A 26,667-nucleotide genomic window follows, 5' to 3' on the forward strand; every position below is an offset into this window, starting at 1 on the left:
GTCTCTCTTTCTCCGAAACCCTCTGTTTTCTCCCTGGCATCTCTCTCTGAGTCCCTGTTTCTCCATGTCCATTTCCCCCCTCTCCTCTGTTCCTCTCTCCTTCCTCCACCCACCTCCAGCTCTCTATTGCTATCCCCACACTTCCTGCCGTCGGACACTTACCTGCATAGTATCTGACCCTGGGCATGGGCCCCTGCCTGCCTCCCCCCGCGGTCGTCGTCGGCAGCAGCAGCTGAAGCAGTTGGAAAAGGAAAAGGCCCAGGAGGCTCCAGGGGTCCAGGCCCAGGGCTGGGAGGGCCATGCTCAGCCACAGACTGTCACCAGGGAGCTCTGGGGAAACAGGCACCCGGGCACTTTCTGGGTGAGCAGTTCTTACCACATCCCCCCGGGGACCAATAGGAGAGCCCCAGGCAGCAGAAGTGTGTGTACTGGTGGCGGGGGCGGGGGGGGCATTAGGGCAGGGAAGGTTCCCTCTCTGAAAGGGCCCTAAGACAGTCTCACTTTCATCATCCTTCCAGGCCCCAGCCTGTTACCTCACTGTCCACTCTGGGTAGGAGCCCAGGTGTCCCCTATCCTGCTTCTTCTGCTGTCTTCTCACCAACAGCTCTGGTTTGCCTTTTCTTGCCTTACTCTCAGGAAGTCTTTCCTGCCTTTCCTCCTGTGCCTTCCCTCTTCTCATAGCCCAAGCCCAAACCGTTGCCTGGCTCTGGGCAGGGAACATTTTGGGGAGCAGATTCCTGTACCCAAAATATAAATTCCTCAGACCTTACTCTCCTGTCACTTTCAGATCTGTTGACACCTGTGCCTCATACTCAGCTCTGACCCAGGTGGGCAGACCGGGTTTGAGTCTGCCTGCTCTAATCTCTCCCCCAGCCTCAGCTGAGTTCAGGGTCTTTGAGGCTCAGGCCTGCCTGGCCCAATTCTTCCAGGGAGGCAATGAGGGTCCATCCCGCCAGGTTGGTTATCAGCATTTCCCGGGATTGCTGCCTGGGCAGAGGTGGCTGGCCGGCTCCCAGCCTCTGCAGCTCCCCGGCCCGCTTGTCTCTTGCTCCTGTGTCTGTCTCCCTGGGCCTCTACATAATCTTCCCCAAGACCACCCACCCCAAGCCACACATCTCACCTCACATACCCTTGAACCAGCCACAGTGGGAAACTCGGTGTCTGGATTCTAGGGCGGGGGTGCCATTCAGGAGAAAGAAGAAGGGGGGTTCCCAGGCCCCAGAGGCAGGGGACAGAAGGCTCAGCCTGGCTGGAACGGGAGTGCAGCCCTCCAGGTGCCCATCATGCCAAAGCCAGCACTGGGAGCTCTGGGCCAGGGAAACCGGAATTTCCACCTCTCGAGTTGTGACAGATCCTGGCTTGGGCGGAAGTTGGTGGATTGGGAGGGAATAAAAAGACGTTCACCTACCTCACAAGAGACACACCTCTCTCTCCCTCCTCTGCTCGGTCCAACCAGAAAGTTTAAAAGGCCCTTCTAGGTCATTTCAGCGATTCCCCTGCCTCTCCATCATGTCACAGCCAGTATAACCAGCCTAGCAGTGGTTTCTCCTCTTGCTCTCAAGGTTTCCCAGATAGGGGACATGACATACTCCTCTTTTCACTTACCCACAAGGTGGGGTCTCTCTACTCCTACCTACTGGGAAGTCCCTGCAGTGGTCTAACCTTTAAACCTCCCACTCTCAGCTGGGCCATAATATTTAAAAAAATAAAAGAAAAGAATTGTATTAGGCTCTTATCCATGATTTTGCTGAGGAAGTCCCCCTTGTAGTCTAATCTCCATCACTCTTTGACATCAGGCCAATAGGAAGCCCAGAAATCAGGCCAGTAGAAAGCCCAGAACATTTCCCATCTGAACTCGTGCTCACTGGACCACACTTTGGAGGCACCCAACCCCCAAAGGTGGCTGCTCACCCCTCCCCAAAGGCTCCAGGGGGAGCCTCATAACGCGGGGTTAATGAGGCATCCAGCGCCAAGAACTCCATGGCCTACAAAGTGGGTAGGTTCCTGCCCACTCAACATGGTCAGCTGACTGCGGGTTAAAGAGCACAGACATCCCAGGGCTAATCCAACTCTAATAAATAATCCACTTCCATCTGACATGCACATTCCTCCCTGGCAGGAAGTCCTTCCTATAGTGTAACTTCCATCCCTCCTGCTACAGCACCAGACAACATGGGGGATGTTACAGCTCAGGCTACTCCTTATAATTCCTCATCTGAGGTACTCAGCCTTCTTTCATCTCTCTCAATTTCCCCAGGGGTTGGTCTCAGACATATCCTGCCTGACAATCGTTTCTGTCAAGACTTGCCTAGGACTCCCCCAGACTCTCCCAGAGGCTGGTTGCCAGGTCCCTTCCAGCTTCTTAGAATCAAGAGAAACTCCCATTTATCCAGACCCTATCTTCTGTGTCTCCCCAGCGCCCAGCTCAGATTTGGGAAGCCAGTCTGCCCCTGGGCCTCTCTGCTTAAACAGATTGGCTTATTTGGGTCACTGGGAGGAGTTCTGATACAGGGAGGTTGGGGGAGTTCCAGCCCCACACTCCCAGCCTGATGTCCTATTCCTGCCTTTCTGGAAGTGATAGACTCCATGCCCTGCCCCTAGTTCTTCCTCCAGACATCCAGAATTCTCCCAACTCCGGACGTCATCTTCCCCAGCCCCTCTAGTCAATATGAATAGTTCACACTATCAGGCTTTAGTCCTCCCAACAATTTTAGCGCTAGGTACTGCCATAATCCCATTTTACAGATCAAGAAGGGAGGTTACACAGCTAGAAGCCAAGTTAAATTCAGATCTGCCTCATTCAATAGCAAATCTCTTAGCTACAAAGACTCTACAGAGTCCTAGTCCCTCAGTCCTCCCTCCTGCCCCAGTCCATACTTCTGAGCCACTTGGATAGAGAAGGCGAGGGTGGGCTGGGAGCGTAATGAGCTTTATCTACTCTAGGCTAAGAAACAAGATCTCTGGGGTGATTTCTGAGGACTTTCAACAGGGCAACAGCAGAGCATTAAACCAAGCGTGGGCTTTTTTTTTTTTTTGAGACGAAGTCTTGCTCTGTTGTCGCCCAGGCTGGAGTGCAGTGGTGCGATCTCGGCTCACTGCAACCTCCGCCTCCTGGGTTCAAGCCATTCTCCTGCCTCAGCCTCCCAGGTAGCTGAGACTACAGGCATGTGCCACCAAGCCCGGCTAATTTTTTTTGTATTTTTAGTAGAGATGCAGTTTCACCATGCTGGCCAGCCTGGTCTCAAACTCCTGACCTCAAGTGATCCGCCTGACTCAGATTCCGAAAGTGCTGGGATTATAGTCGTGAGCCACTGCGCCCGGCCCCAAGCGTGGCCCTTATGAGCAAGCTTATTTGTGTCAATAAAGCGTTTCAGAGGGAACAGAAACCTCCTTGAAGGAAGGCTGTGAGTTACCACCCCCTGCCTCTGCAAGGGCCTCCTGGTCAAAAAGAGCACAATGGGAAGGGCACCCTGCCCCCAGCAGTGCACCCCTCACACCAGAGTCTCTGGAGTCAGACCCCCCCAAGCCCCACTGCCATCTCCCTTGCTTCAGCTGGCAGGGCCCCAGCCAGTGGCGGCTTCGTGGGCATGAGATCTGTGCAGCCACACAGGGCCCTGTGCTCAGAAGGGCCGCACTTGGTTTAATGCTCTGTTGTTGCTCTGTTGAAAGTCCTCATAACACTTAAACAAGGTGCTCTACATTTTTATTTTGCACTGGGCCCCACAAATAATATAGCAGGTCCTGCACACAGCATCAAAGAAGCTCAGGGCTGACAGAGTACTCAGACATACCCTTCCTGACAACCGTACAAATGAGGAAACCAAGGCCAAGGAGCGGAAGTACCTTGGCTGGGAATGGTGTCAGGCAGCAGGTCAGGTGGGGTGGCAGTGGGAAGGGGTCAGATGTTCAGGGACCCGCCCACAGGGGCCATGCCATTTAATAGCTCCAATCTGGGGGTTCCCCCAGCCCATTTCTCCACAAGACCTGGAGCCCAGCCTTGGGTCCTGCCATGACAACAACACTGAGTGCACCGTCTGCCCTGCCAGAGTCCAGCTCGTCCCCTGCAACCCTTACACAGCATGCGATGGTAGCCCCTTCCTGCCAGATTCTATTGTACAGAGGAAAGGTCTAGATGTGGAGGTGGGAGGGGAGATGGAGAGGTTGCTTCCCGTCCCGACTCCATGCTACCTCTGAGCTTCAACCAGCCCCAGACGCTCAGTCTCTTCTGAGCCCCTGCAGAACACGGATGCTTCACTAAAGGAACAGCTCCTGGAGCCAGGAGAGAAGCAGCTCCTGGCTTCACCAGTGATCTGGCAGGTCCAGTTTCCCCCACCTCCTCCCTTTCAGCTTCAGGGGCAGCCCACAGAAGAGCCCAGTTCCAGGGAGCATTGCCTCCTGGCTTCCCTGCCTTAGCTCCACCTGCCCTGGCCCTCATCTGCCCTGGCCCTCATCTGCCCTCTTGTTATGATCACAAGCAAGTCAAGTCAACTTATATGTATTGAGTGCCTAGCGTGTACAGGCACTAGGGACATCCCCAAACCTCTACGCCCCCTGTGTCCCTCCACCTCTTCCCATGCCCACTGTCTCCCAGCCTTTTTGCCACCCACCAGCTCAGTCCCTCCTAACCCCTTACCCAGAGCTTCCCAGGTCCCCTCCTCCAGTCTGACTAGCTCTGGAAGGCTGCGCTGAGTATCACACACAATAGCCCGACCCCTCTGTCTGCCCCCTCCTTAGGGCAGAGCCAGCACCAGACAATGGCCCCGCCCTCTCCCTTCAGAACTGTCAGCTCTCCCGCTCCCTTACCTGGAGCCTGGGGATGCCGCTGCGTTTCCCTCCCTCTGGAATGCCAGGCTTTCCAATCTCCCAGTGCCTCAGCCCCTGCCACACCCCCACCCCCATTCTCAACCCCATCCCGCCTCACTGGTCCTCAGTCACCATGGCGACCGCATCTCTAAGTGGGAGGGACTAGAATCTCCCCATATTCTTCCTCCTCCTACCCGTGTCCCACTGTGCTCCACCTTCTGTGGCTCCTGGATTCACACATGTGGAGGAGGAGGGGCTCCAGATGCGGGAGGAGGTGGAAAGTGGGTACAGTAGCCCCCGGTCCCTGCTCAGCTCCCTTGCGCACCTTCAGCAGGCACCACCGTGCACATGTCACCACCTGGGTTCAGGGGGTCAACTGGGGCCCATTCCTCTTTACAACCAGTTCCTCTGGGTTTCCCTCTACCCTGGGAACTGTGTATACGCCGGGGCGACACAGCTGGACCGCAGCCCAACCCCATGCAAATTCAGTTTGCCAATGAGGACACGAATGAGCCCACAAATATCTATGCAAATAAGCCAAGGGACAGACTCTGTTAAGAACCCCAAGGAGCCCTCTTCTATTTACAGTATCCTGACTTCTGAGGGAGGGGGTTCACTGCCAGGTTCAGGTTCTGCCTCTCCTTCCTAAGCTGCCTGAGAAGAAGGTGGCTCCCCCAGAAGCCTTCTGTGGCTAACACCCTCTGAGACGTATTAAGAGGGAAAGGTTTGTGCTGTAGAGAGCAGACTTCACAAAGGACTTTCCAAGGGTCTAGACTAGATGGGCATAGGGAAAGAAGACAGCTGGATTCTTTCCCATTCGGGGAGGAGCACAGGCAGGCAGTGGTTTGTATGGAGCCTTTTTGGGAGCCAAGCCTGTGCCCTCTCCCAGCCCTGATCCTAAACAGCCTTGTTACTAGAGCTCCCTTCTGTCTCCACTGGGCCCTAACTTTGTTGGTAAAATGAAGAGTTGTAAAAGCCCCTTCAGGCCGGGCGCGGTGGCTCATGCCTGTAATCCCAGCACTTTGGGAGGCCAAGGCGGGCGGATCACCTGAGGTCGGGAGTTCAAGACCAGCCTGACCAACCTGGAGAAACCCCATCTCTACTAAAAATACAAAATTAGCCGGGCATGGTGGCGCATGCCTGCAGTCCCAGCTACTCGGGAGGCTGAGGCAGGAGAATCACTTGAACCCGGGAGGCGGAGGTTGCAGTGAGCCGAGATCACGCCATTGCACTCCAGCCTGCACAACGAGAGCGAAACTCCATCTCAAAAAAAAAAAAAAAGAAAAAAGAAAAAGCCCCTTCCAGGCTGGCCTCTCTCTCTCAGCTGGCAGGGGACTAGAAAAGGCACCATGAGTCTGGGACAAAGGGCCCTGGATCCCAGGCCTGGTTGCCTGTAGCCTGCTGTGTGATGCTGGGCAGAGCATTTACCCTCCCTGCCTCACATCCATAAAATAATGGCTTTTCAGCCTGCCTGGGAGCAGCATGGCTCCACCAGACTTCATAGTATTTTTAAGAGGAAGGAAATGAGTGTGCCGTTGTCGGCCCCGGATAGAGGGTTTCATGGACCAAGACTGGTTCCCCTTTAGATCTGAGTTGGGGTGGTGGTTGAGCATTTGCTTTGTGGTGAAGCAAGGAGGGCATGGCATGTGCTGAAATCGGAAGTGGACCCTGAGCGGGGCCGCCATGTCCCCACTGATTCCTGACACTCCACCCTCACTGCCCCTCTGCATCTCGGCTGTGGTGACTCAGAAAGGACCTGCTTGTTCAGGCTTCTCTCCCCTGGGACTGGGACACATGATTTGAGATTAAGATGGTGGGGAGTAGAGGACCCTGAACTAGTATGATAACAGGAAGGAAGCGGGTGAACTGCAGGAAGCCCTCACACCCCCATTGGACATCCTTGAGTCCCTGCCCCTATTTTCTTCCCTTTTAGGGGAATTGGATCCAGTCTCTGTGGCAGAGGAAGAAGGAGCCACATTTCTGAAATAACCCAAGGGAATGGGGGAGCCTATAGATCCCACCTGGCTCCACTTCAATCCAGGTAACCCAGCCAGACTTCAGGGACCTCCCCTGGCCTTGCCATATGAGAATCAAAACTTCCAGAAAAGAGCTAAATAGTCTTGATGAGAGAGTAGGGACATAGTCCAGGGTGGTGGCCATAGCCACAGTTAGAAACTCGCTGGAGTGAGTTGGACACCCAGGCCTCCTGTTTGCAGTTCTGTGAGGTGGAGAGGGAGAGAGAGCCTTTCCACAAGCTAATCTCCATTTCTCCTGCTGCAGCATACATAATTCTGTTTCCTCTGGTTTTTCTAGCCTCAATTTCCCCACCTGTGGGGAGGGGGGATGTTGGGACCCTGCATCTTTGATTGCAGGGGGCAAGCAGTGGCTGATGGAATTTAGAAAATGAAGGTCTTGGGGAAACGAGATGGGGGAGTGGAGGGAGGAGACCCAGGCATCCTGCTCCTTAGGATATGCCCCTCAAGATCCCTGAGGCTGCCCCTCCCCCAGTAGAGGCCAGAAGACCACCCCCTGCATTGTCCATTGGAGTTGACACACAGACACTCCATGTCCATAGTCCCAGAGTTCTGGCATCCCGCCCCTCCCTCCCACCCCAGGGACCACAGTCCCCCTTCCCCACCACTTTTAAGCCTTACCCCCAGCCCAGAAGTGGAGACCCTAACCCAGGCGTCCAAGACTTCCAGCAGAGTCTGCACCGGACAGGGGGTGGAGCAGGGCCAGGCATGGCAGGGAGGGGTAGGGGCCCTGCCAGCCCCCTCCAGTGCCCCAGTTCCCAGGCAGCTCTTAAAGGGACCAAGGAGAATTAGCCAGGGGCAGCTTAAGGGGGTGAGTGTAGAGGAAAGTAGGTGGTGGGGAGAGGACTGGACTTGCCAGCGGCAGGAGAGCCAAAGAGGGGACCACCTGACACCTCCCCTACTCCCCTGGAAGCCCCCAGGGCCCTCTGCCTCACTTTTCCCTCATCCCATGAGACCCCCATGCTGGCCACGCGGCTTCTGACTCCACCTCCTCAGACCCTGCCCTCTGTTCCCCTTGGGCTCTTGCCCACTTCCTCCCCTCCCCCATATGCGGGCCACCTCAGTCTCCGGTGAGAGCTGCCAGCTGGCACCAACTGGTACTAGGCACGGAGAATCAGCCCAAGAAGTGGAAGGGCCTGAGGCCTGGCCCTAGAAGGCAGGGGGAGGCCAGCACCCCAGAGTCAGTCAGGGGGGCGTAGGAGGCACCTTCCCTTCCAGTTGCCTCTCCAAGTCTTGTTTTCTCTGCCCCTCTGGGCACAGCGCAATGGGGGCACCAAGGCTCTGAGGAGGACCCTGGCTCACCCGCTCCCTCTGCTTCCTGATAGGCTGTCAGGATTGTGACATAGAAAAAGAAAATCTTAGTTATGCCAGGAGGGGCTGGGGCAGCTGAGAGAAACCCACAGCAGAAGAGAAGGACAAAGAAAATGGAGACAGAAGATAGCAGACAGACAAATAGCAGAAAGCCTCAATTCTCATATCACCCCTCTACTCACAACCCTCCCTGGCTTCCCAGGGCCCATGCAATTAATTTCAAACTCCCCGCAGGGTACTGTAGTCCCCTCCTGACCCTTTAGTGAGGGAGGGCTTTTCCCCAGGCAGCCTGGACTCCGCCTTTCTCTGACTTTCTGTTCCTACCGTATCTCCCACCTGGAAGATGTACTCTTCCGGGATAGTAGTTCTCATTTCCACTTGATGAAACTCTTCTTGTCCTTCCATGCCAAAACAACCCTTTCCTCTGCAAAGCCTCCCTGGTCTTCCCACAGTATTCTGAGTTGCCACTGTATTTTCTGAGAATCTGGAGTCCTGGGTGAGTTGGGGTAAACCTCTTCTCTCACTGGGTCTCAGCCGCCTTCATTAAAATGAGAATGGTAATAACCTGCCCACTAGTGGTTAAAGTGAAAATTAGTTCCACTCTTTGGGATGATACTTGGCAATAGGTCTCAGGTTCTGCAAAAGTGCTCACATAGCTGGGCAGGATGGCGGCGCGTGCCTGCGGTCCCAGCTACTTGGGAAGCTGGCAGGAACCCAAGGCTGCTGTGAGCTATGATGCTATGATCAAGCCTGTGAATAGCCACTGTACTCCAGCCTGGACAACATGGTGAGACCTTGTCTCAAAAAAAAAAAAAAAAACTTCTCATATTGAGCAATTCAATTTCTGAGTCTATGCATTTACTTTAAATACTTATAAAGCACCTACAATATAGTCAGGCACTGCACTAGGTACTGGGGACTTAGCACGAAAAAAACAACAAAAGACCTGCCCCTCAGGTGTATGTATTTTGGTGGAAGACACAAATACACAAGTGTAATGTATGTTCAATAGTGTTAAATGTCCCAGAGAAAAATAAATAAGAAAGAGTGGCTGGGAGGTTAAAACTCGGGATGAGGAAGATGCTACTCTTTTATAAAATTTGGTCAGGGGGCTGGGTGTGGTAGTGTCATCCCAGCACTTTGGGAGGTCGAGGTGGGTGGATCACTTGAGGCCAGGAGTTCAAGACCAGCCTGGTCAACATGGTGAAACCCTGTCTCTACTAAAAATACAAAAATTAGCTGAGCATGGCAGCTCATGCCTGTAATCCCAGCTACTTGGGAGGCTGAGGCACGAGAATCGCTTGAACCTGGGAGGCAGAGGTTGCAGTGAGCCAGATCACATAATCCACTCCATCCTGGGTGACAGAGCGAGATTCCATCTCAAAAAAGTAATAATAATAAAATTTGGTAAGGGGGCTGGGCATGGTGGCTTATGCCTGTTATCCTAGCACTTTGGGAGGCCGAGGCAGGAGGATCGTTTAAATCCTGGGAGGTCGAGGCTGCAGTGGGCCATGATCACACCACTGCACTCAGCCTGGGTGATAGAGTGAGACCCTACCTCAAAAAGTAAAATAAAATATATAATGTAATTCGGTCAGGGAAGGCTTTACTGGACACTGACATTTGAATAGAGATCTGAAGAAAGAGTGAAAACAAGGCATGCAGATACCTGATGAGAAAAATGGTCCAGGCAGAGGGAACCATTAGTTCAGAGGTCCTGAAGCAGGTGTGTGGGTGGCGTGTTCTAGGAATATCTAGGCAGCCACGGTAGCTCCAGTGGGGTGAGAACAAGGGAGAATAGTGACAGATGAAGTGGGAGGGGTCATCATGCATGGCTTTGTATGCCATTGTGAAGACTTTGGCTTTATCATTTTCGTGCTTTGGGAAGACGCTGAGGGTTCTGAGCAGAGGAGTGACCAAACTGTTAAAGGATCACTCTGCTGCTGTGTAGAGAATAAACTACAGAGCAAAGGCAAGAGACCAGTTATAAAACTAATGCCATAATCCAGACAACAGATGATGGTGGTGGCAGCAGCGGTGATGAGAATGGCCTGAATTCCAGACTATTTTATTGTGTTTATTTTTTATTTTATTTTATTTTGAGATGGAGTCTCACTCTGTTGCCCAGGCTGGAGTACAGTGGCATGATCTAGGCTCACTGCAACCTCTGCCTCCCAGGTTCAGGCAATTCTCCTGTTTCAGTCTCCCGAGTAGCTGGGATTACAGGCGCGTGCCACCACAGCTGGCTAATTTTTGTATTTTTAGTAGAGACAGGGTTTCACCTTGTTGGCTAGGCTGGTCTTGAACTCCTGACCTCAGGTGATCCACCCGCCTCGGCATCCCAAACTGCTGGGATTACAAGTGTGAGCCACTGCACCTGGCCAGATTCCAGACATATTTTAAAGATGGAGTTTTACTAATGGACTGAATGTGAAGTATGAGAGGAAAATAGAAGTTAAAGATGACTCCAGGATTTATGGCTAAAGCAACTGGAAAGGATGGTGCGGTCATAAGCTGAGATGGAGAAGATGATAAGCAGAGCAGACTGGGGGTAGGTGGAAATCGGGGTAGCAGTGTTGGACATGTTAACTTTGAGATGCCGTCAGACCTTTAAGTGGGGATTCCGGTCTGGGGTTCCAGGCAAAGGAACAGGCTGAAGGATAAAGAGTCACCAACATAGGCACAGTCATTAAAGCCATGGGCCTGGAGGAACTCTCTTAGGGCCTGAGTGTAGACAGAGAAGAGAATTGAGCCCTGGGGCACTCCATCTCTTAGAGGCCAGGGAGAAAAGAAAGGATCGGCAATGTAGGCTGAGGACCAGACTCCCAGGACAAACAAGGTCAAGTTAGATGAGGACTGAGAAGTGGTCACTGGGTTAGCAATGTGCAGGGTGCTGGGGACCTTGACAAGGGCAGTCTCCTTGGTGTAAAGCAGCTGAGAGTAAAGAGAGAGGCAGAGGCGTGAAATCGTCCTCTGGAGAATGGAGACGACTGGGCTAGGGACAAGAGTTTGTGTGCGTGTGGTTACGAACTGAAAGATTTTTAGTAGAGTCCAGTTTCACTATCTTGGCCAGGGTGGTCTTGAACTCCTGATCTTGTGATCCACCTGCCTCAGCCTCCCTCTCTTAATCTTTTATTTTATTATTATTATTTTTTAAATTTAATAGAGACAGGGTCTCACTATGTTGCCCTAGCTGGTCTCAAACTCCTGGACTCAAGCAATCCATTCTCCTTGGCCTCCTAAAGTGCTGGGATTACAGGTGTGAGCCACCACACCTGGCCCCCTCCTAATCTTAAGGACTGCTATGAAGCTGGGGTGCCTATAGTCCCAGCTACTCAGGAGGCTGAAGCAGGAGGATTGCTTGAGTCCAGGAGTTCAGGGCCAGCCTGGGCAACATAGTAAGGCTCCAACTCTAAAAAAACCCCAAACACCAATAAACAAAGAGCAATATGACGAAGATAATCTTGCCGGGCACAGTGACTCACGCCTGTAATCCCAGTGCTTTGGGAGACCGAGGCCAGTGGATTGCTTGAAGCCAGGAGTTCAAGACCAGCCTAGGCAACATGGCAAAATCCCATCTCTACTAAAAATACAAAAAAAAAAAATGCAAAAAGAAAGAAAGAAAAGAAAAGAAAAGAGAAAGAGAAGGAAGCTGGGTGTGGTGGTGCATGCCTGTAGACCCAGTTACTTCAGAGTCTGAGGCACAAGAATCACTGGAAAACAGGAGGCAGAGGTTGCAGTGAGCTGAGATCACACCACTGCACTCCAGCCTGGGCAACAGAGTGAGATTCCATCTCAAAAATAAAGAAAAGAAAAAGATAATCTTTCCAGGCCAGGTGTGGTGGCTCATGCCTGTAATCCCAGCATTTTGGGAGGCCGAGGTGGGCAGATCACTTGAGGCCAGGAGATCAAGACCAACCTGGCCAACATGCGAAACCCCGTCTCTACCAAAAATGCCAAAAATTAGCTGGGTGTGGTGGCACATGCCTGTAATGGCAGCTACTCAGGAGGCTGAGGCAGGAGAAACGCTTGAACCCAAGAGGTGGAGGCTACAGTGAGCTGAGATCAAGACACTGCACTCCAGCCTAGGTGACAGAGTGAGACTCTATCTCAAAAAAAAAAAAAAGAAAGAAAAAAATGGATTTTTAAAAAAATTATTTGTTCTTACCTGTTTTAAAAAAAAATATTAAAAATAAATAAATAAAGCCAGGCGCGGTGGTTCACACCTGTAATCCCAGCACTTTGGGAGGCCGAGGCGGGTGGATCACGAGGTCAGGAGATCGAGACCATCCTGGCTAACACAGTGAAACCCCATCTCTACTAAATATACAAAAAATTAGCCGGGCATGGTGGCAGGTGCCTGTAGTCCCAGCTACTCGGGAGGCTGAAGCAGGAGAACGGCGTGTACCCGGGAGGCGGAGCTTACAGTGAGCCGAGATCGCGCCACTGCACTCCAGCCTGGGTGACAGAGTGAGACTCCGTCTCACAAATAAATAAATAAATAAATACCCTGAGCAACATATTGACTTTTTTTTTTTTTTTTTTTTTTTTGAGAGGGAGTCTCACTCTGTCGCCCAGGCTGTAGAGGCTGTAGTGCAGTTGCATGATCTCGGCTCACTGCAACATAAGCCACCCAGTTCAAGCGATCCTCCTGCCTCAGCTTCCTGAATAGCTGGGATTACAGGCATGAACGACCACACCCAGCTAATTTTTGTATAGTAGAGACGTTTTGCCACATTGGCCAGGCTGGTCTCAAACTCCTGACCTCAGATCCGCCCGCCTCAGCCTCCCAAAGTGCTGGGATTACAGGCATGAGCCACTGTGCCCGTCCCTTACCTGTGTTTTGAATTTTACCATATGATATGTATTTTTGTTGTTGCTGTTGCCCAGGTTGGCCTAGAACTCCTGGGCTCAAACAATTTTCCTGCCTCAGGCCAGGAGTTGCTGGGACTACAGGCGTGCGTGCCACCACGCTAGGCCAAGCATGTATTACATTTTAACAACAACATTTTTTTTTTTACATAATGAAATGTGGCTGCTGAGTGCTGACTTGTGCTGTGAGCATCATGTGAGGTGACCACATGTGTGGACACCTTAACTGCCGAGTCCCCGGCTGCCGCCCCCGCCACGCTGCCAGCTGTGGGGCAGTGTTTGCGTGCGGCCCTATGCCCTCAGCCCTCCTCCTCAAGAGCTAGGAACGTCGCCAGCTGCCACTGGTGTTCCCCAGCCCACAGTGTCCACGCAGCCAGCTCACCAGGGTTCAGCTGAGTAGCGAAGGACCCCTACCCAGGATGCACAGGCACCACCTTGGTGGGGCTCTGGCGCCCCAAGGTGCCCGACTCAGGAAGTGCAGGTGGGCGTCCTCACTCTGGGACACACGACTCCCTCACTGACATCTAAGACCCCATATCTGCGGGGCCTCAGAGTCTTTGCTGAGGCCTAGGAGAGGAAGGGTTTCCTTCTTGGAAACTGCCAACCCAAGCAGGGACCCCTTCCTCAAACCTCCTTCCACTTAACTTCCCTTCCCTAAAGGCACTGTGGGGTCTCAGCCTATGGTGGAATCAGGAGTGTTCAGCATGACCTCAGGGGCGCTTCTCCTCTCAGTAATTTTGCCTTCTCACATGTTTTCCCACGATCCCAGCCAGACATGCCCTTTCCTCACTGACTCTTGACTGCAGGCTCAACTCTGCCCAGGGAACATAAATAAACTTCCAGAATCTTGGGATCTGTGCCACCTTCGAGCTGAGTGGCCTGAGTTCCAGGGGCCTAGGAGACAATACCTACCTCTCAAGACAGTACGAAGGCCAAATGAGATGCTGCAGAAATGCTTTGGAAACTAGGAAGCGCCAGAGAAAGGCTGGTTTCTATAGCTCATTTTCCCTGTTTGGGGCGCCTCCCCTCAGTCTGGGCACCTCGTGCCCCCAGATTGGAACCCCCTCGGAGGCTCCTACTTGGCCTAACACATCCCTTGTCTGCAGTCTGTTTTCTGACTCCCACTGGGGTGTAATTTCCCTGGGGACAGTGGGCATCTTGTCTTGTTCATTTCCCAATCCCCCAAGCTGAGCACAACATGGCACAAAGGGACATTAATTGCTCCTTTCCTCTGCCCTTTCCTGCAGCTTCTGTTCCCTCCTCCCCGGGTGTCCTTGTCCTTACGTCCTGATATGTCACCACCCTCAGACTGGGTCTATGTCATATGTCTTATATTCATGCTTCGCTCAGGGCCCAGCACAGAGAAAGCACTCAGTTAAGTGCTGGTGGACGAGGGAAGTTAGTTAGCAAATGCCCTCCTTCAGGTGCTGCTTCTCTGAAGGACTTCCATTGGGAGAGAGCCGTACAGTGGGTGGTGATGGTTATATCAAAGCCTTTCCCCCTCAGCCACCACCGAGTGCCCAGATGTGCACCCAAAGTGCTCTGATCTCTAATTGTTTCCCCTGGAGCAGGGCAGGGCTGGGCAGCAATGAACAGGAGGATGCAGTGACCGTGCGGCGCTGTGTGTGTGTGTGTGTATGTGTGCGCACGCGCATGCCCACAAGTCTGCACCTCAGTACACACAGCGACGTCCACCAACAAAGATACCACAGCAGCCAGGGGTAGAAACAACTAGTGTATTGATTTGGGGAGGAGAGAAGGGGTGCAGATGGGAAACGGGGAGGCAAGGGTTCTTTAGTGTTTGCCAAAACCACTGCCACACCCCTCCACCCCCTCTTGCCTTCCTCCTCCACGGTGGGTGCCAGCAGGCTCTCCCCTTTCCAGTGACCTCCCTCTCCCTCCTCCCAGCACCCCACTTGGCTTCAACCTCCAGTGACTGCACAGAGCCCACCCAGGGTCTAAAGCTAGGGAAGGCAGCTCAAACTCACCTTTCTTCTCCCTTCTTCTACCTCCCACCTCATTCCCATCTCTTGTCTAAATAAAATACAGAAAAGCAAGCGCAGCTGGTACCTGGGAGAATGGACTCACCCCGGGGCTGGGGGCAGGGGTGGGGACTGGGGGCGGGGCAGGCAGAGGAACCTCAGCCAGGTGTAGTGGAATCACGGCAGGCCAAGCCCAGGGGCCCGGCTCAAGCCGTCTTCTCTCTTTCTCTCTCTCCCTCTCGGAGGCTGGCCTGGCAGTGAGCCTGCCGTCCAGAGGAGGCTGGCGGAGAAGCCTCCATGCCTGCCTCTCAGGCACCATGTCACGGGGTCCCCGGGGTGGGGGCAGCAGCCAGGGCAGAAAAGCAGAAGCTAGCCTGTATAAAAGCACCCCTTTCCCTTGGCTTCTAGAGGAAGCCCTCTTTGGTTTTAAGGCAGATGTGGAGTTTCCCGGAAGCAGGGAAAAGGAAGGGAGGAGAAATTAGGATTGAGATAGATGCTTTTTTTTTTTTTTTTGCTTGTGTTTTTCCTTCAGTATAAAACCACTGTAGAAAATAACTTCTCTTAGAAAAAAAAATACAGAAGAAAAAAACCAAAGGGTTATTTTTCTTTGGCTTCAAGCCCCCTCCCATGAGGTGCAGGGCAGGGGGTGGGCATAAGGTGAGGAGGACGCAGGAGGCCTCCACCCCCACCCCTGCCTGGCAGGTCCCAGATTACATGATGCTGCAGTTCTGGGGGCTCTAAGAGAGAAAACAGAGGAGAGAGATGTGAGCAGCAGGGCCTGGACCCAGACCCTCCCTCCCCTGGCCCCTAGAAGGGAGGTAGCATCTCCCCCATCCCTCATACTCCAGCCCTGCCCCTGCCCTCCAGTCTGGGGCTCAGACAAGAGGCGCAGGATGCAGAGGTGAGCTGTCTAGGACTCAGGCTGTGGGGAGGAGGCTCCCACTCCCCCGGGCTGCGGAAGAGAAGGCAGGCTCTCCCCCCTGCAAGGCCACCTTGTCCTACCCCTCGATGACCAGGGACCCGCCTGCAGGATTTGGAGACAAAGCAGAGACAACTCACCTGGGTTCGGGGACTGGAGTTGCCCAGGAGGTAGGAGCGGGTGACCAGATTGTCCCCGAAGCTGCCACCCCCACTGCCCCCCACACTGCGGTAGCTGCGAGTGACCGTGACACTGGAGGCAGAAGAGCCAGAGGAGATGGGTCCGCCCACATGGGCTCCTGAGCCGCTGGCAGATGCCTTGTCGGCAGGCTGCCCGCAGGTCCCGCACAGCACGGTGCGCGAGCGCAGGTTGTACTCAGCGGGGTCCCCCGAGCTGCTGCAGTGGGAGCCCTGGGAAGGGAGACAAGGCTCAGGCGGGACAGCGAGTCTGGGACTGACCACTCAGGCCCAACCAGGCTCCAGGCTCCTGCAGGCTCCCAGCCGCCAGGCAGGAAGGTGGGGTTCTGTGCCTAAGGAGCCAGCGGGCAACAGGGGTTTGGGAGGCCAGGGGCCCGGAGGAGGAGAGGGAAGACATAAAAGGGGAGAAGGCTCAGGAAGACTTGGGGACAGAGAACCAGAGCGGTGACTCTGACTCTATTCTAGCTACTCTGAGCTTAAGAGGAAAAGAAGAGAGAAAGGGAGCAAGCTTGTAGGACAGCAGGCATGCACTATTAATTGGAGTGGGGGGGCGGTCAGGAATGAGAGAGAACATTCTTGCAGGAAAAATGACGGAAATGAGAGGATATGCATGCAACAAGAATGGGGGAGAGAGGCAGGGCGGGTATGCCCCACGTCTGTCCTCCCCTCCCTTTCCCAGAAGACAAATCCAGACCCTTGTCCACTGCTCCCACAGGAATATTCCATGGCATCAGAAAGTTCCCACTCCCTTCCTTACCAGAGTAGGGCACCCAGACACCTGGGTTCCCTGTTCAAGGTATAGGGAGGAGAGAGAAGAAAGGCCAGGCCAGCGAGTAAAGTTCCAAAACATTCTTTAATGAAAAGATTTTTGGCACGGGGAGGCTGGGGAGAGACTGCCCCCAGGCCTGGCTGGGTGGCCCCAGTGCAGGCTCGGCCTCAGCGGCGGCTGCCACTCACGTGGTGGTGATGGAGCAGGTCATCTCCATCCTCATCCTCGTCGTCCTCAACCACAGTCACTGAGCGCACCAGCTTGCGCATGGCCACCTCCTGGCGGGGACATGGAACCAGGCCCAAGGGTCAGGGCCAGGGAAGGGTTACACAGCATGTCTACCCCAGTGACCACCTGCAACTTTTCTTGTGGCCTGCCCTTTTTCCGGCCTGCTGCTTACTCTGTCCTCTGTGGTGACGGAGCTAAGGAACTCATTTCCACCCCGGAGGGACACTGTCAAGCTCTCCGGGTAGGAGTATGGCTCTGCCTTTAACAATCCTCACTGTCTAACTTCCACCCCTTGTGCTGTTGAGGAAGCATCTTTTGGTTTGCCTACTGGGTGGGTAAGTCTGGGACCTGCAACACAGAGCTCTAGAAAGGGGCCCTGAATTGGCAAATTTGGGTTGGGGGCAGCTGGCTCCGATGTTGGTCATCAGGGGGAGCCTCGTCCAGCAAGCAGCCAGGCCCAGGCCTACTTACTTCCCCAGTGGAGTTGATGAGAGCCGTGCGCAGGCTGTTCCCGCAGCCCCAGGTGTTCTGTGCCTTCCACACCAGGTCAGTAGGGGGGCTATGGGTGGCCCCAGCTCCTGCAGCCCAGATCTGGAGAGGAGAAAAGGACACTTACCCCAGCGCTCCCATCGCCACCCAAGGCCTCCCCAGAGTCCCAAGCGCCCTGCCACTCACCGTCACCACCTGCCCAGCCTTCAGGGTGAACTTTGGTGGGAAGCGGTAAGTCAGCAAGGGATCATCTCCATTCTGGCGCTTGATCTGCCAATTGCCCATGGACTGGTCCTGCCGGGAAGATAGAGAAGAGGAAGGTGGGGGAGGCTCACCCAGGCTCTTGGGTGTATCTTGCTCAAAGGCTCAGCCCTCTGCCCGCCTGCAATTGAGGCCTCTCCTTCCATCTACACCCACCCCTGTCACTGCCCTTCCCCCTGGGGATAATAGCCATGATCTGTGGACACATACGCAGCACCAGGCACACGGATACCTTATCTTTCATCTTCCCGACAACTCAAAGACTTAGGGATCATTATTCGTCCCCATTTTACGGATGAGGAAACTGATGCTCTGAGAGGTTAAATAACCTGCTCAAGGTCTCACAGCCAAAGAGTCCAGGAGCCAGGCCTGGAACTAGAGTGTGGAAGAGATATACAGGCTCACCCTGGTCCACCCTCTGAGGGCAAGGATGTTCCTCTCTCCACATGCCATCCCTCTGTCTTGCCACTCTCTCCCTGATGCAGCTGTATCCCCTTAGACCCTGACCAGGAGCCTACCTCATTGGACTTGTTGCGCAGCCGGACAAACTTGCCCTCCTCGTCCACCTCCTCCACGGCCACACGCCCGCTAGTGCGTGCGTGCTGTGAGAAGCTGCTGCGGCTCTCGGTGGACTCCAGCTTGCGCTTTTTGGTGACGCTGCCCCCACTCTGTGTCTGGGATGAGTGGGAGGAAGCACGGCCACGGCTGCGCTGCGAGGTGGGGCTGGGGGACAGGCGTAGCCTGGGGAAAGGGAGACCAAGTGGGGGTCTAGTCAAGGCCAGTCGCCGGCCAGAGGACACTGCCCTCACCTCCCCAACGTCTCCCCAGCCCACCTCTCCTCCTCGCCCTCCAGGAGCTTGCGGTAGGCGTGGATCTCCATGTCCAGGGCTAGCTTGATGTCCAGAAGCTCCTGGTACTCGTCCAGCTGCTGCTGCATCCTTGCCCGCATCTCGGCCATCTCCCGCTCCTTTTCCGCTAGCAGCCGCCGGCTGGTGTCCCGCTCACGGGCCAGTGAGTCCTCCAGGTCTCGAAGCTTCGCCTCCTTGGCTGCCAGCTGCAGTGGGGTGGGAAGGTTTGGTGAGCTCCCAAGGGCCCGAAGTATGGGGAAGGAGGGACGTGGGTTGGTGTAGGAGACACCTGGCTACTCTCTCCAGGATTTGCAATCAGAGGCTTCCCCAGAGCCCTCATCAGAGCCAGCTCTGAACATCACAAGCTCTAAACATAGTCTTGGCTGGCAACTGGGAAGTCCTTCCCCTTGTCTAACTGAAACCTCGTTCTAAGGCTAGACTCTTTTTCTCCTGTCACAAATGGCACAGCCAGCTAGAAAAATACTGACGCTTTTAATACCTCACATTGCAGAGTCTTATGGCAACTCTGAGTTAGGGAGATTAAGAACAGCCTCCATTTTCGAATGGGAAAATCAAAGCCCTGAGAAGTGAAGGTGAGGTAAGAGTGAACAGAAACAGCACACAGGCCATCTGACTCCACATCCTGCGACCCTTCTTTGTGGTTCTGGGGACACTTTTCATCCCTCTCCTCCTCAGGAACCTCCCAACCCAACCCCAGGCTTCCAGCCTGCATCCTGCCCAGACTCTAGGCCCCTGGAGGGAGGGGTGAGGTGGGGTATCACCTGCTTCTGGAGCTGGCTGAGCTGGGCGGAGAGGCTGTCGATGCGGATGCGCGACTGCTGCAGCTCCTCGTGGGCGGCCCCCACCAGGTTGCTGTTCCTCTCAGCAGACTGCCTGGCATTGTCCAGCTGGAGGGGAGGACAAAGGGTTAGGACTGTGGTGACCGGGAGGGGTGGAGGCACAGGCCTGAGTTGGGCATCACTGCTACAGCCTCAGGTCCTGGGCCACCCTGAGCTCCCTGCCACCATCTGCCTGATCCCCCCAAGGCATAGCCCAGCGTGGGCAAGGGTAGGGCTGCCAAGGGCAGAGGCAGTGAGGGAACCAGGCGAGAGCAAGCACCTTGGCAGAATAAGTCTTCTCCAGCTCCTTCTTATACTGCTCCACCTGGTCCTCATGCTGGGCCCGCAGTTCCTGCAGGGCATCCGCCAGCCGGCTCTCAAACTCACGCTGCTTCCCATTGTCAATCTCCACCAGTCGGGTCTCATGACGGCGCTTGGTCTCACGCAGCTCCTGGAAGGGTGGAGCAAGGACACAGAAACCAAAATCAGAATTAGTTCCTGGGAGGCCAAGACCCAGGGGCGGGGCTCCCTGCCCAGCCCTACTCCACGAGCCACTACTAGCCCCACTTTAACCTGGGAGCTGAGTGCTGGCCACCCCCAACTCCCTGTCCACTAGGACAAGGGACTCAGGAAGGTGAGCTCTGCACGCAGCTGGTCCCCCCAAGCCCAGCCCAAGTCTGTCATGACGCAGCTCCAGCCCTCTGGCCTGCAAAGCACAGTCCCCACCTCGCTGTAGATGTTCTTCTGGAAGTCCAGTTCCTCCTTCATGGTCTGCAGCCTGTTCTCAGCATCCACCCGCCGCAGCATCTCATCCTGAAGTTGCTTCTTGGCCTCACCCAGGGCTGCCTCAAGCTGTGAGGAAGCAGGCAGAGGTGAGGAAAAGGGGTCACAGAACACAAGGACTGGAAGGAAGCTGAGAGGTGGGCTGCTGCCCGTGCACCCCTTCATACATGTGGAAACAGGTCCAGGGAAGGAGGGCCTTGGATGCCTGCAGGGGTCAGGACATCTACTCACTCACTCTTGGTAGATACTGTGCTAAGAGAGAAAAGATATATCTAATACAAAAAAGTAGCCGGGCATGATGGTGGTACACACCTGTAGTCCCCACTACTCAGGAGGCTGAGGCACGAGAATCGTTTGAATCCAGGAGGTGGAGGTTGCAGTGAGCCAAGATCGCACTGTTGCACTCCAGCCTGGGCAACACAGCTAGACTCTGTCTCAAAAAGAAAAGATATATGCCCCCCAGCCACAGGACTCCCTTCTCTGGCACAGCATAACAACTGCTATAAAGGAGGTATGTGCAAAGTACTGAGGGGACACGAGAGAAGGAACCAAAGTATGCCTGGGGTATTTTTAGGGGGCTCTGGGAAGGCCTCCAAGAGGCTAAGACCCAAGGGACAGGCTAGCAGGGCCTACAGAGAGTTACTGTCACGACTTCAAGGGCAGAAACAAGCATGCACAGACACAGAGGTATGAAGGCATGCGTGTTCTGGGGTTTTTGGAAAGATCAGTACTGCTGAAGCCTGAAGTACGGGGTGGGAAGGGATGGGAGAGGTGGCTGGGTCAGTAGGCAGGGGCTGGTTCATGAAGAGATGCCCTTATCTGCCATGAAAAGAACCTGAGGATGTTGAGCAGGGGAGCACCGCACTTAGATTTTCTTTTTTTCTTTTCATTCTTTTTTTCAGACAGAGTCTCGCTCTGTCACCCAGGCTGGAGTGCAATGGCGCGATCTCGGCTCACTGCAAGCTATGCCTCCCAGGTTCATGCCATTCTCCTGCCTCAGCCTCCCGAATAGCTGGGACTACAGACATGCGCCACCACACCCAGCTAATTTTTGTATTTTTAGTAGAGACGGGGTTTCACCATGTTGGCCAGGATGGTCTCGATCTCCTGACCTCGTGATCCGCCCACCTTGGCCTCCCAAAGTGCTGGGATTACAGGTGTGAGCCACCACACCCAGCTGTATGCTTATATTTTCATTTAAGAAAGCACAGGCTGGGCTAAGTGTGATGGCTCATGCCTATAATCCCAGCACATTGGGAGGCTGAGGCAGGAAGATCTCTTGCGGCCAGGAGTTCAAGACCAGCCTCAACAACATAGAACACGTCTTGCCGGGCGTGGTGGCTCGCGCCTGTAATCCCAGCACTTTGGGAGGCCGAGGCAGGCAGAACACCTGAGGTCAGGAGTTCAAGACCAGCCTGACCAACGTGGTGAAACCCAGTCTCTATTAAAAATACAAAAAGTAGCTGGGCATGGTGGCGGGCACCTGTAATCCCAGCTACTCGGGAGGCTGAGGCAGGAGAATTGCTTGAACCCAGGAGACAGAGGTTGCAGTGAGCCGAGATCGTGCCATTGCACTCCAGCCTGGGTGACAGAGTAAGACTCTGTCTCAAAAAAAAGAGAGAGAGAGGAGAACATGTCTCTATTTATAAAGAAAAACAGGGCAAGGAAGCACAGGCTTATCAGTGCATCCAGGAAGGGCTGGGGGAAGGGTACAACTGGGAGGCTGGAGACCAGACCCAGGAGGAAGGTGGCCCAGCTTTGGTTTGGTGGCCAACCTGCTGGCTTCTCCGGGTCTTTCCATGGTATACTATGATGGTAGGGCCTGGGAAGGGAAAGAACCCAGGATGGAAGCTTGGCCACTGACTCTAATCCTGGCCCCACTATGGACAGATGAGACTGTGAAATTAGGAATAAACTGCTTCTTTGATTCCTAGCTTTTATTTATTATTTATTTTTATTTTTATTTATTTATGTTTTTTTGAGACGGAGTCTCGCTCTGTTGCCTAGGCTGGAGTGCTGTGACCCGATCTTGGCTCACTGCAACCTCCACCTCCTGGGTTCAAACGATTCTTCTGCCTCAGCCTCCCAAGTAGCTGGGATTACAGGTGCCCGCCACCATGCCCAGCTAATTTTTGTATTTTTAGTAGAGATGGGGTTTCGCCATGTTGGCCAGGCTGGTCTCGAACTCCTAACCTCAGGTGATCTGCCCACCTCTGCCTCCCAAAGTGCTAGGATTACAGGCATGAGCCACCGTGCCTGGCTACTTTTTTTTTTTTTTTGAGGTAGAGTTTTGCTCTGGTTGCCCAGGCTGGAATGCAATGGCGCAATCTCAGTTCACCACAACCTTTGATCCTGGGTTCAAATGATTTTCCTGCCTCAGCCTCACAAGTTGTTGGGACTACAGGTGTGCACCACCACACCCGGCTAATTTTGTATTTTTAGTAGAGATGGAGTTTAACCATGTTGGTCAGACTGGTCTCAAACTCTTGACCTCAAATGATCCACCCGCCTTGGCCTCCCAAAGTGCTGGGATTATAGGCGTGAGCCACTGCACCCAGCCCAATTCCTAGCTTTTAACATGATAAATTGGAGAAGAGTGTTTTGAAAGTAAAGGCCACTCTATATACACAAAGCATTGTTAACACATGTCCCATATGTAATTAGCCATCCACTTCTGATGATGGCCTCAGTAGATGATCAACTCCAGTCCTCCTTTTCCCCAGAGAGATCACAAGGGCCTATAGGAGGCCCTTGTCTACAGGAGGGCCAAACTGGGAGGGATCTAGGGCCAGGTACAGTTCATTGCAAAGTTAAGTAGAAATGGCTTGTGGATCATTTTATTTTATGTATTTATTTATCTAGAGACAGCGTTTCCCTCTGTCACCCAGGCTGGAGTGCAGTGGTGCAATCACAGCTCACTGTATCCTCGACCTCTCAGTTTCAAGCCATCCTCCCGCCTCAGCCTCCCAAGTAGCTGGGACTATAGGTGCACACCACCATGCCCAGCTAATTTCTTTAAATTTTTATTTTCTAGAGATGGGGTCTCACTGTGTTGCCCAGGCTGGTCTCAAACTCCTGGACTCAAGCAATCCTGCCTCCTTGGCCTCCCAAAATGCTGGGATTACAGGTGTGAGCCACCACATCTGGCCTGGATTATTTTATTATTTTATTTATTATTTTTATTTTTTTGAGATGGAGTCTGGCTCTGTCGCCCAGGCTGGAGTGCAGTGGCGCAATCTCAGCTCACTGCAAGCTCCACCTCCCGGGTTCACGCCATTCTCCTGCCTCAGCCTCCCGAGTAGCTGGGACTACAGGCGCCCTCCGCCACGCCCGGCTAATTTTTTGTATTTTTAGTAGAGACGGGGTTTCACCATGTTAGCCAGGATGGTCTCGATCTCCTGACCTTGTGATCCGCCCACCTCGGCCTTCCAAAGTGCTGGGATTACAGGCGTAAGCCACTGCACCCGGCCTCCTGGATTACTTTAAATTCACTGTGGTAGATCCCATGGGCGGCCAAATTAGGATAAGATATGGCCTCAGTGGGTAAAATGACTCTAGGACAGGTGAATGGCTCTGAAATCAGGTGACAGGTCAGACCAGGCACCACATGGGGGAGGGCCTAGGTAGAAGAGTGAGTGTACATGTGTTAGGTGGGGCCATGGGTGGGCCCTGCAGGGTAGCCTCACCTTGGCCACCTGGCCCCGCAGATCGTGCAGCTCTCCCTCCAGCGTGCGCTTCTCACTGAGAGCAGTGCTCAGTGCGGCCTCCTTGGAGTTGAGCAGAGCCTCCAGGTCCTTCAGCCGAGCCTGAGCAGCTATCAGGTCACCCTCCTTCTTGGTATTGCTAAAAAAAAAAAAAGGGGAGAGTGGATTTAAGAGAAGGAGTCTGTGTGCCTAGACAGTGCCAGGCTCCCAAGAGGTCAGCCATGGGGGCTGGCGCTGCTGTGCCTGCAACTACCAGGAGAGGGCATCCTTGCATTAGGTTGGTTTGCATCTGCTCGCCTCTGGGGCTGGGCTCCCACCTCCCCAAGGTCCCTGAAAACCCCCTTCCTGCTTCTCCACCCTTTCCATGACTCAGGGCTCAGGAACGTGCCTGGGGCCAAGGGCAGAGCTCTACCCCGTGATATGAATGCTTTTCCCTCTCTCTCCCCCCATTCTTTCCCAAAGAGACAGGGGTACCTTTGTCTCCTACCCCTTCCCACAAAGGGCTTTAGCATTCTCCCTGGACTCCACCCACTTCCCTTTGGCCAAGCTTCCCTCCCTCTGAGGAGCCTGACAACTAAGCTCATGGCCCACATGTCCCTAGCACTTCTCGATCTGAGCCCCAAAGGTACTGGTCACCTCTCCTAGTCCCTTTTACACATGTGGGACTGTGGGGAAGGAAAGTCTGGTTAGAGCTCAGAGGGACCTCAGACAAGGACAACCAGGCACAATATTGACCCTTTCCTTTCTCAGGACCCAGTCTGGGTGCCCTGATCTGCACTGAACAGAGGGGTCCCTGCCTCCCTCCCTCATGCCTCATCCGTGCCCTGGGAGAAGGCTGAGCCCTACCCATCTACCACAGCCTCAGCATCTGGCTCCAGATGTGGATCCCAGGCCTCCAGGTCCATCTGGGCCCCAGCTTTAAGCCTCCCTGCTCCTCAAAATGGGTAAAGCTTTAGCTATAACCAGTCGAACAGCGCTGTCTCTGCCACCTCCCTCACCTTTTCTGGGCCCCTGATTATTTTTGCTAGTGGACTGGAGAAATAGAAAGGTCCTATTTTCTTAAAAACCTCCAGAGAACCCAAGAACTTTCTAGATGTTACAATCGCTTCACAAATACAGGGTGAGAGAAAGCAGCAGACCCAGGGAGTGGAGGGAAAGATCCAGAGGACCTGGTTCCAGCTGCCATCTGTAACTCATCAGTGCTTAATTAAGCATGAGCCCACCACAGCAGATGGAAAAAAGGAAAACCAAGCGTGGGCAGAAGGAAAAATCTATCCTGGAAAGGAGAAAAGCATCCCTGCCAACATTTTTCTTCTACCACAAAAGCCCTAAACTCCAAGAGGCCCAGCAATTCACTGTGAAGAGGGATAAGGAAGGCTAGATTTGCAGAAGCTCTGGAGGACGAGACCCAGGCAGTGTTCCGCTTAGGAGAGTCCAAAAAAGGAGTCACCCCCACCTCCCCCCACCAGGCAGGGAGGAGGATAGAGTGACACTCAGAGGGGCAGGGGAAGGACATGAGAAGCCAGAGGAAGCTCCCCCAGCCTGCACACTTGCTCAGTCCAGGCCTCTGGCCACACCTCAGAACAAGTTGTTTAATGCAAGTGTCTTTCTCCTGCAAAAAAGAGCCCCTTCCAGAACCGGAGAATGTATTCCCTCCTCTGTCTCAGTCAGAAAAACTAAAAATAAAGTCAAAACCCAGCTCAGGTTTTGGCTGCCATCTGGCCTAGCCCCTGGCTGGGAGCACAGCCCCAACTTTCCATGACTTCAGAACTTTTCCGAAGCTGAAGCAGCTGCAGGGGGAGGAGGGAAAATGAAGAAAAACCGCTGGTAAAGTGAAGCGACTGGGGCAGACTTAGATTCCGAACTCCTTGGGCCGACTCCCAGGCTGGCTGGGGCTTCCCAGAAGAGGCCTCTCTACCCTGAAGGCTAACGGCTGCAGCTGGCTGTACTGGGAGGCTCTCAGAATTTAGAGAACTAAAAGCTTAGAGTTGGTTCAGCTCAACCCTCTCCCTTTTATAGATGAGGAAACTGAGGTGCAGAGGAGGAAGGTGAATGGCCCAGTGTCAATTACCGAAAGCCAGCAGCAGCATTCCAGTCAATTCTAGCTGCTGATCTAGAGTTCCTCCTCCTCCACCTCACTGCTTTCCTAAGCCACAAGTTCCAGAGAGAACGGAGAAGCCAGGAGGAGAAAGAGGGCAGACGCTATGGCACAAAGCGTTCCCTTGACCAGCCAGCCTGAGCTGAAAGAAGCTGGAAGGCGATGGGATGATTTCAGAAGATGTCTCAAGGGCACCTCTTCCCTAGTCCTGTCTCCCCAGCCTCCTTAGGTGCCAGGAGGAATTCCAGGAGTTCCCCCTGGTAACAGCCTTTCCTTGCCAGTGCCTGTCGGACACTGACTGAGGAAAACAGAGATGCATGATCCCTGTGCTCTGCGAGCTTATGGGCTGATGAGCACAGAAGTTTTTTCTTCAGTCTAACCTCTTCACCTTCTGCTGCTTGCAAAAGTGGTGGTGGCAGTGATAATAATAATATAATAGCAAACACTTATATAGAGCTTATTAGGTACCAAGCACTGCTCTAAATATAATGTTAACTCACGTCATCTTCACAGCTACCCTATGCGATAGGT

At 53.8% G+C, this 26,667-nt stretch overlaps 2 protein-coding genes across 17 annotated transcripts in view; both read right to left on the reverse strand.

Annotated features, from left to right (window-relative positions):
• Positions 1–8,505, reverse strand: part of SEMA4A (semaphorin 4A) — a 31,338-nt gene extending 22,833 nt beyond the window's left edge. Inside the window, exons 1-3 of one of the 7 annotated variants that reach the window (XM_054468753.2) lie at positions 4,804–4,862; positions 1,121–1,354; positions 163–330 (exon numbers count right to left, since the gene is read on the reverse strand). In XM_054468753.2, coding sequence (XP_054324728.1) covers positions 163–301 — 139 coding nt within the window. In that variant the 5' untranslated portion in view covers positions 302–330; positions 1,121–1,354; positions 4,804–4,862. Of the gene's footprint in view, positions 1–162; positions 331–1,120; positions 1,522–4,633; positions 4,649–4,803; positions 4,917–8,483 lie in introns of those variants that run through there. The other 6 variants (XM_054468896.2, XM_054468830.2, XM_063653877.1 and 3 more) reach the window with 6 other exon arrangements.
• Positions 8,506–14,741: 6,236 nt separating this feature from the next.
• Positions 14,742–26,667, reverse strand: part of LMNA (lamin A/C) — a 58,769-nt gene continuing 46,843 nt past the window's right edge. For 4 of the 10 annotated variants that reach the window (XM_063654001.1, XM_054469310.1, XM_054469232.2 and 1 more), the window contains 11 exons: positions 24,021–24,177; positions 20,278–20,403; positions 19,832–20,002; positions 19,495–19,620; positions 18,698–18,918; positions 18,383–18,605; positions 17,790–17,897; positions 17,586–17,705; positions 17,075–17,164; positions 16,061–16,330; positions 14,742–15,738 (listed from right to left, as the gene is read on the reverse strand). In XM_063654001.1, coding sequence (XP_063510071.1) covers positions 15,712–15,738; positions 16,061–16,330; positions 17,075–17,164; positions 17,586–17,705; positions 17,790–17,897; positions 18,383–18,605; positions 18,698–18,918; positions 19,495–19,620; positions 19,832–20,002; positions 20,278–20,403; positions 24,021–24,177 — 1,639 coding nt within the window. In that variant the 3' untranslated portion in view covers positions 14,742–15,711. Of the gene's footprint in view, positions 16,331–16,951; positions 17,165–17,585; positions 17,706–17,789; positions 17,898–18,382; positions 18,606–18,697; positions 18,962–19,494; positions 19,621–19,831; positions 20,003–20,277; positions 20,404–24,020; positions 24,178–26,667 lie in introns of those variants that run through there. The other 6 variants (XM_054469388.2, XM_063654127.1, XM_063654102.1 and 3 more) reach the window with 4 other exon arrangements.

The sequence above is a fragment of the Pongo pygmaeus genome, chromosome 1 (genome assembly GCF_028885625.2).
Source record: "Pongo pygmaeus isolate AG05252 chromosome 1, NHGRI_mPonPyg2-v2.0_pri, whole genome shotgun sequence".
Taxonomy (NCBI): domain Eukaryota; kingdom Metazoa; phylum Chordata; class Mammalia; order Primates; family Hominidae; genus Pongo; species Pongo pygmaeus.